Source organism: Anneissia japonica, unplaced genomic scaffold (genome assembly GCF_011630105.1).
Source record: "Anneissia japonica isolate Jap-2015-1 unplaced genomic scaffold, ASM1163010v1 scaffold315_len769609_cov171, whole genome shotgun sequence".
NCBI classification, from domain to species: Eukaryota; Metazoa; Echinodermata; class Crinoidea; order Comatulida; family Comatulidae; genus Anneissia; species Anneissia japonica.
Genome location: NW_022758691.1, coordinates 147,107 through 156,604, shown reverse-complemented (window position 1 = coordinate 156,604; position 9,498 = coordinate 147,107). Strand labels below are relative to the sequence as shown.

The 9,498-nt window shown below is 32.8% G+C and overlaps 2 protein-coding genes across 4 annotated transcripts in view; both read left to right on the top strand.

Annotated features, from left to right (window-relative positions):
* LOC117125344 (integrin beta-1-like) overlaps positions 1-6,719 on the top strand; it is a gene marked incomplete in the record, with an annotated part of 37,175 nt that extends 30,456 nt beyond the window's left edge. Inside the window, 5 exon segments of the mRNA XM_033271820.1 lie at positions 236-322; positions 1,596-1,725; positions 2,381-2,491; positions 3,062-3,228; positions 3,782-6,719. Of these exon segments, the coding sequence (XP_033127711.1) occupies positions 236-322; positions 1,596-1,725; positions 2,381-2,491; positions 3,062-3,228; positions 3,782-3,844 (558 nt within the window).
* A 2,137-nt stretch (positions 6,720-8,856) lies between these two features.
* LOC117125343 (integrin alpha-9-like) overlaps positions 8,857-9,498 on the top strand; it is a 61,345-nt gene continuing 60,703 nt past the window's right edge. Inside the window, exon 1 of one of the 3 annotated variants that reach the window (XM_033271817.1) lies at positions 8,857-9,040. The gene's annotated coding sequence lies outside the window, so the exon portion shown is untranslated. Of the gene's footprint in view, positions 9,177-9,236; positions 9,256-9,498 lie in introns of those variants that run through there. The other 2 variants (XM_033271815.1, XM_033271816.1) reach the window with 2 other exon arrangements.

Sequence of the window (9,498 nt, the reverse complement as noted above, 5' to 3'; positions counted from 1 at the left end):
ATATATACATGTATATGTATGTACAATATATGTACAGTATATATATGTATATACATTTATATACATAATTGTAAGAGGCCTGCATGAAAGGTGGCCAATGAGGGCCTTGGAAGGAATGAGATAAACAGATACATTTAAATAAAGAATAACCTGTTTATATATTTTAATGTTCATATGTGCAGTGAGAATGAAATATTTTTATGTGATTGCTAATCCCATCATTATTTTCACACAGTTGATTTGCAATAATGCTGGAACATGTGAGTGTGGTGTCTGCAAGTGCAATGCATCTTATACTGGTAATAACTGTGGAGAATGCCCGGTTAGTAAATTATTATGATAAATGTAAATGTATATTGTCCTTGAATATAGAAAACAATAATACTTGAGGACCTGTGGTGACAGACAATGCCATAGCCAGGATTTTCAAACATTGTGGGAAAATATCAGGGTGGACCCATTTTACGCGTAAATTTGAATATTGTGGACCCATTTTCGCATACATTTTTTAACTCTGGACCCATTTTTCAAAAAGTCTGGACTTATTTTGTGCATCAACAACATAAGTTAACCTATTTTTTTAAATGTGGACCCATTATTTGTATAATTATTTGTATAAATAATGTGGTCCCAATAGTAAAATTGTGTGGGACTGTCCCATTGTCCCAGTAGCTGGCTACGGCATTGGTGGCAGGTGGCAGTGCAGTGTCTATCTTAGTTAGTACTGTACATAGAAAGACAATCCTCTATTCTTTTTAAATAGTGGAGCAAGTTAACACTTGACTACCTTTATTAATAAAATCATGTGATGGGCTCAAATTGTACTTCAAAAGTGGAATTCTGCTCAGAACAAAAAAAAAAAAAATTAAGTCCTTAAAAGTTGCACTCTGGGGCGAGCAATAATCTTAACCCAGAAAGTTGCAGCATTAGGTCATCACAATGCATTTTGGTTTGGTAATTCAATTACATACCCATTCAAGAAAAACCATAGTGCATTTTAGTGGTTATTAACGAATTTTAGCACTGAGTATGTGTGAATTATGACAATAATTGCTACCCACATGTTAAATGATTTGGTATACTCATACATATTAATGACTAATCCACAAGAAACAGAGGAAATTGCACACTATGTAGGATTGCCGATGTTTCCAATGTCCATGAAGAGAAGGAGAAACACTTTTGAGACTTTACTAAAGACTTGAAAAGAAATAATTAACATAAAAGCATTTGGCTATTAAGTGCTCAATTGCTTAGAGTACTGTCAAGTTTAATATTATCCAATGGGACCAAAGCAGGCCCAGTGGATCCTCTCTTAAATCTTAAAAATAAATACATATTGGAATAGATATATTTAGTGTTTTAATAAGCCTACATTAAGTTCATTATGACTTTCTGTCTAGTACCCATTTGACCTTAAGTTCATCTTATTGACCTTCTTATTGCCTTATCAAACTTTAATATCCTTATGCCATATCCTATACCAGTCATTGTCATTTAAATTATTGAATGTCATTTCTGTATCACATTAACTTCCTTTTGTTTTTTATAATGCATTTGTTCAGGATGATGATGTTTATTTTTTTTTTCTGTAGACATGTCCTGGCCCATGCATTACTAATAAAGATTGTGTGCAATGTAAAGCGTTTGGAGAAGGTGCTAAGAGTGCCAAGGAGTGTGACCTTTGTCCCTATGAAGTTGAAATACTTACAAACCTAACAATCGGTATGTGTTTAAGATAACTTAGTATAAAACGTACTCCAAGTAAAGCGAGACTCGTCATTGTGATTCATTGTGTTTATTTTTGCAACTACTGTATCTCTGTTTACCAAACATTAATATATGAGGATGATGACCATGACATTATAACATATGAAGTTTAACAAAAGAGATAGAATCAACACTTAAATTTGCAATTTTATTGTATTTACATTGGCATCACTTCCTCAAATATACCTATCTAATGACATCAATTATTTTTACAAATATGCCATAATTGTTTTGTATACCTGTAGCATATGTTCAATGTTTAAATTGTTATGATTTTTTCTTTAATTGTTTATTGGTGTTAAACTAATTCTAAATCTCTGCCGATTCCCGTAGGTTAAAATGTCCCTACTCATTAAATTATACATTATGCCGAGGTAATAAAACTGAAATTAAATAAATTATTCATCTGCAAGTGTTTTCGTACATTAAATAAAACAAAAATGTGAAATACTGTAACCCTTATGTACTACTACAGTATAATACTTTTACATAATTTTCCTTGCTAAATGAATGGTGGAATTGCTGCCCATATTTGCACAACAGGATTATGTAAGCTATAAATGTACATAGGTATTGCGCACTTCTAAAACTCTATGTTATCATCCCACAGAGAACAAAGGAGAGCGGTGTGTTTTTAAAGACCAGTCAGATTGCTCGTTTGTCTTTACTTATAAGAAAAATGCAGATGGAACCTACAAGTTGAAAGTCCAGGAGGATAAAGGTATCAACGCTAAGAATGACCACAAATCAATGAATAATCAAATAGAATATAATAAAAGAATAGTAATAATAAATGGAAGATGATAATAATATTTAATAATTTAAATAGTACAGTGCAGTACTAAAATGTTTGGGGTGTGGACATCATGGTGCATGCTTCCCCACAAAATGTGCCTCTTAGTCTTCGATCCCCCAATAAAAACTTAAAAATCATTCCCATTCTAGAGCTTTCCCATTGTGACCTTCTCCCTCCCCACCACCCATGAAACTTCCATGTGATTCTTGGATCTCACGGTAAGTATTCCTAGTAATCTCTTTCAAGCTACCCACTTCAACTCCAGAGAACGACACAATCACATACTGTAGATTAGGAAATTCCTTGCAGATTAAATGCACATTTTTGTCTTATTAAAGTTAGCTCATTTTATAGAATTATGCTTTTGTTCTCTCTGCTGCTACATTTCACTGTACCAATAAATATTTACTGAGGCATACAGGGTATATGCTTACTGATGCAGAGTTCTGCCAAATTTGCACAATGTTTTAATTTGATGTTTTTCTGTATTTCCAGTGTGCAGCGAGCCTGTTGATCCGCTGCTGATCATTCTCGGCATCGTAATCGGCATCATCATAGTTGGGTTGATACTTCTTCTTGTCTGGCGTCTTCTCACCTACATCCACGACAAAAGAGAATTTGCCAAACATGAACAAGAAAGGAAGAACGCTAAATGGGGTGCTGTAAGTATTACAAGGATATTTTTTTTCGTATAAATGTCATCCAACTTTGATAAAAAATAGAAAGATTTTGTCCACAATATCAAATTTGATTTGACAGAAATCATTTGTATGCCCATATATAGTCATGTATATGGTCATGATGTGATGTCATCATGACCAGACCATATTTAGGCATGTCACATGCTCTTGTCAAATAAAAATGCTTTTGTCAAATAAAACTTGATTGTCTAGACAGGGCTTTAAGAAAAATTCTATCATTATTATCTATTGTACTTGTTTTTCGATGATTTCTTCTTCCTATTATCAATTTTGTTAATATTTTCCATTGTCATTTTTGCCTATTGACCCCTTTTATCTTATGTTTATTCTTCCTATAATAAGATCTATCTATTCTTGTTATCCTAATTCATTTTTAACTCACCCATTTTTCATATTTATTTAGTCACTCTTTCATAAGACTATTCACACACTTTCATATTTTTTTATTTGATTGATATTAAAATATAGTGTAAATTTGTCTAATTGTCATTTCTCTTCTCTTCTTCGTTTTTAGGCCCAAAATCCAATTTACAAGCCGTCAACGTCAACATACAAGAATCCAATGTATAGAAAGTAGTTCCAAGATTACACCTCAAATTCAGTTGACAAATTATTATGTGCTAGTTAATAATCGTTAACAATAAATTAAATATCAAACTGAAACTACACATGTTTTTTCATTATTAATTTGTTGCTTTTTTTTTTTCAATGCCAGTAAAAGAAAATTTTATTGAAAGTTTCTTTAAAGAAAGACATTTAATTGTTGATTTTTTTATTTATTTATTTTTTTTTGTAAGTATCGATAATTTAATATTGTTTCATGTTGTATTATAACATAATCATTATATGTATTTTGGTAGGGTTTTAAATTGTGTCCATGGATGTAAGTTGTTTGTATCTTTTTAGATTTAAGTGAAAAAAAATCTGAATATTATCAATCAATCATGTATTTTGATTTTTTTAAATTTCTCATAAGAAAATTGTTAAAAAAAACCCTTTATAAATATTAATTAAGAAGGATAACAAAAATATTCTGTAACATTTTGGTTATCAGTATTCGAATGAGATACAATGTTTTATTTCTGTAGTGTTTTGTTGATGTAGTCCAGCATGATAAGGGCCTTTTTCCACTGAAAATTTAAGAACTGTGTTTTTTCATAAATTGTTGGTAATCAATTTTCCAAAGGAACGTGTTACATCTGAATTTTGATTCCACATAAGAACGATTGCTGGTCAGTGTTCATGTACAGTTTCAATTCAACCACAACTCCTCGTTTACCTTCCTCACAGTTTTCTTGTGTACATGACAAACAGCCCCCCCCCCCAATTTCTCCTCACCCACAGAGTTATTGAAGTTAGCTTGGTGAAGTGTATGGTGGGTTGTCTAAACTAATTTAATTTTCTGTGCCAATAGTTTGACGAAAAGGTCAACCTCATGAAGAAAGACTTTTTGGCACTGGAGGCACGATATTGATTCAGTGCCAGAGAAATGTTCTTCAGAATGCCAAAAATAACATTTTTTTAATTGGACTGTTCTACTAACAATACGAAAAATGGTTCTTCCTCACCAGTAGAAAGAGTCCCTGAAACATACGCTCAGACAAAGTCAACTGATGCAACATGAGTTTTCCTTTTGAGCCTTAGGATAAACTACATGCATACACTACAACGTGTACCCTAATGTTTCTCAATTTATTTTGTATATATCTTTTATTGCTATGGTTTTCCTGTTTCATCTACTAGCATCTTATATTTTATATAGATAAAATTGTATATAACTTTTATGAAAAAAAAAATTGATAGATCTGTGCAGTGTTCTGTTGTTTTTTTGTGTGGTTATGTTGTTTTTACCATTACGTACACTAGGATTGTTACTGTACATATAGAAACTTTCCAAGTGGAAGGCTCAATCCAAGATTGCCTTGTGGGGGTGCAAGAGTGTGCAAATATGGACCAACTAGGGTATAGGGTTCCCTACAATGCCCGGTAGGCAAGGGCTTAGCCAGCAAGCCATCCAGCCGTCTTTTGGACGGCCAACAATTATTTATGACGGCCACTTTTAGCACGACGGCTTGGATGGCTTGGCCTAGCCTAGTTGGGCCTGGTTTACCGTTAGTAAATACCACTCACCCACCCCCGCTTGGTTCTTTGTCTTCCATTTTGGATGGCCTATTTCTTTTTTCTGGCTAAGCCCATGCCGGTAGGGTCAAGGGCCAGTGCACAAATACTGGCCTAATGATAGATTACGGGTTAGAATGAAAAATGTGGATTCTTTAATCTTTTTTAACAGAAAATAACAAATTTTATATTCCGTAAATTCTCAACATTTATACAATTTTTTACATTTATTAAATAGATTCTACTACAGGTAAATAATTTATAATTTGCTTTCAAATTTATTTTTATACAAATATTACATATCATTTGAGTGTTTTTTTTATACACAAGTTTCAACAAGCTCATGGGCTTCTGGTGTTCACTTGTAAAGTGTTCATGTATAGTGCTTAATGCTCATCTATATGGTGTTTACCTGTGTGGTATTCACCTGTATAGTGTTCACCCATATAGTGTTTACCCACACAGTGTTTACATAGTGTTCAACTGTATGATGATTCACCTGTATGGTATTCGCATGTGTAGTGTTCATCTGCAATGCCCATATTATTCTGTTCACCTGCAAACCTTAATGTATACCGTATTCCTTGTTGAGTTTATTTTTAAATTCTTTGTCTGATACTTTTTCTAATGCATTTCAATTAATAAGTTCAAAAAGAGTGAACTTAAATTTTAATGTAGTTAATGAAAGTGAAATTGGGTATTTTTCTACTGCAGTATTAATTTTTACATATGAGAATCTTATATATGGCTAATCATTTTCATTTATTTTGTATGACAGTGTCAAAAATAGTATTGATAGATTTATGTTCTCTTTTTTTAAACATTTGTGTGTATTGCATATAAGGTAACACAAAGTACTGCTACAACACAGGTATTTTTATTTTTTAGGCTTGCTAATATTTTTATACCATAATGTAAGTGCTGGTCATTTTGTGTTCTGTATTTATAATGTTAGAAGTAGACGTATAGAAGATTAAGTGTTGCATATTATAATGTTTAATGCAATATGAATACCTACTCTATAGGCATCTGGACCTTTTTACTGTATTTTAATCCCAATTAAACTGTCTTGAATTTTATGCAATTGTGTTGCTCGAGAGTGATACGTTATTAAATTATTATTATTATTATTGTTATTGTTATAACCATCATCGTTGTTATCATCATCATCTATCAAGTTATATTAATTATTGTTTTAGAAGCCTGCCGTTTTTTACCTTGCGACTTTTTAACGTAATGCATTCGGTATTATATTTGCTCGATAGATTTTTTGCAGGAAAATACTAATATAAAATTGAACAAGGTACATAAAATAAATGTATAAAATAACCTAATTTTGATGCAAATTTAGTATATTTCTTCTGTTTATCTTAAGAAAATTACTGTATTTTCAAGGCAATAAGGAAACTTCTAGTCGGCAGTGTTAGCTGTTCAATGATGTTTCTGTAGTCTTATTGATTATGCACTATAGTAATTTTGCCTGTGGCCTATATACATCATCATTCCGGCTATCCCCTCAAGGGGGTCGGGCGAGTCGTCTCAACACCGGGTCATTTTCCCCTATCACCATCTCTGCGCAGGTCAACCACTCTGCTGTCATCTCGGACATAAACTATTCATCGCTTTCTAGGTCGTGTTCCTTTCCTTTTGCCTATCTCTATGCTTCGCTGCCATCTTCCAAGATCGTCCTCTTCTATTTCTTCATGTCCACACCACTTTAGTCTGTTTTCTCATATGTTTTCTCTAAAATATACAATTTTTACTCTTTTTTTGCCTGTAAACATGTTATCTCTATAATCGTATATTGTAGCTTGGAAGAGTAATGCACACGTATATACACTGATGGGATCACATCATGGGTAACATTGCACGCACGCGAGACCGATGCACAAATTGTTTCATGCACTGTTAAATTTCATACTTGCCACGTGTATATTACTACTTAGGCCTACTCGGCATGCTAGGTTAATGTGCTTAAATGGATGCGTAGCCGGGTCCCTAAAGTAGTGAGACCAGGGGGCAGTGAACTGGTGAGACGTTCTGGTTGTATCTTCTCTATTTAACCCAGGATCATAAAAAATAAAACTTAAAGATGCATTGCAATCTTGCAATCGAAACCAAATATTGCGGATGTATGATAATGGTTTTTAAAGGAAACAGAAGGTAAAATTGTAGGTTCAAGTGTTTAAGTAGATGTTTCGGTGATGCTCGAATACAATAATACCGCCACAATTATCTAGGTCTAATAACCTGTCATGATATTGCCAGTTCCCTTGTAAAATGGGCAATTTTCCATACTATATTATTCTCTCTTTTTGTTAGGCCTATAATGTTTGTGTTGGACTAATATGGTTATGGTTATATTAATAATAATAATAATAATTATTATTATTATTATTATTATTATTATTTATATTATTATATGCGCTGTATAAATATAACAAATTGTGTATGCCTGTGTGGGTGTGTACGTATGGAATGTTGCATTGCATAAGAAAAGATATAAAAACCGAATATTATAGGAGACGATAAGTTATTGCAATCAGTATGATTGATTGACATTAGCACAAGTACGACCGACTGCCTTAAAAAACGACCACCTCCGAACTAGTAAGACATTTTGCGCTTCGTTTCTGGTAGCATATAAAGCAATATATTTGAAGAAAAAAAAGGAAAAACAAAACAATGGGTATGGTAATGTCAATCGAAACAAAAAAAAATCTGAATACATAAGGGTTTTAAGGAATTATAAGGTAAACTTTTAAGTAGTACTTTCGGTTATGTTTGAATGCCATGATACAGACACATTTTTTATAGGCCTATATTAAATTGTTAGATATTGGGTACGATATCTAACAATACCATACATAAGTTTAAAATTATATGCCGCCAGAAAATAAATATATATTGCGATATTTATATATTATGTTTCTATATATTTGCACACTGCTTTATATTTATTTGATTATATATATATATATAATTAATATATATATATACTTTATATTATAATATGCGCAGCAAAACCTAATTTGAATATTATATAATTATATAATATTATCATCATTTCAGTATGAATAAATATGCTTATATGGATATTTATGTATGGACCGAAATGCCGTTGCATATCAAAACCAAACATTATAGGATAAGCTTTGCCAACATTAGGCCTATGATTGAATCCCATTAGCAAAAGTACGTCGGACTGATTTTTATTTATAGACCACCTCCAAAAATATCCCATACATCTAAATGTGTATGTTTTTAGAACGTGCTCAATATAGACCTAGTAAATAGAATACATACTCTACAAACTCTTGTATCATAACTCTTATAAATATATACATTATTAGGCACCGCGGCGACGCAGTCATTAATTCCCACGATTTTATAAGACAGTAAGTGAGGCATCCGGCCAAACTTTGACATGTTGGAACACACAGTCTTCCTATCACGGCTCAATGCTTCTGTAAAAACAATCAGTTGACTTTCGGAGCCTACATGGAATTCAGTGAACCTCCGCTGACAGTAATAAGCCCATTGTGCCTTACCAGTCGAAGTACCGATACATTAGCCGGCTTAAATAGTGCTATTATTTACTTCATCTTCGGAAAATATGATGTGTTGAGAGTGTTTTAGCATCGATTTTCCTTCAGTAAGCTCAGCCTATGGAGTGACATTACTTTGAGAGTTAAGTTGATTGAACGTGATTCATGGACTGACTTGTGTGATTATCGCAATGCTTTCTATATCCCGTCTATAGAATAATTGCCATAGTATAATACTATAAGGTATGTAGCCTACTTTTGTTTCCATAGCAATACTGTATATATTACTGGCGGTGCATTTGGTCGGAACAGCTGTTTGATTGTAAGTATAGGCTTAATGTAATAATAATAATGATATGAGACAATTTTATTTAGGAAATTCTGCACAATTTACTCAATTTTGGTTTTACTCTCGATTTCTTAATTAAATTAAAACAACATCACCAGGTGCAGACCTATCAAGTCTCACGCATTCGGCGTGAGACTCGCTCTTGCATTTGGCTTGAGAGACTCGCGCATTCGGCGTGAGATTCGTGCATTCCGAGTCTGTGTCTCACACTGTCAC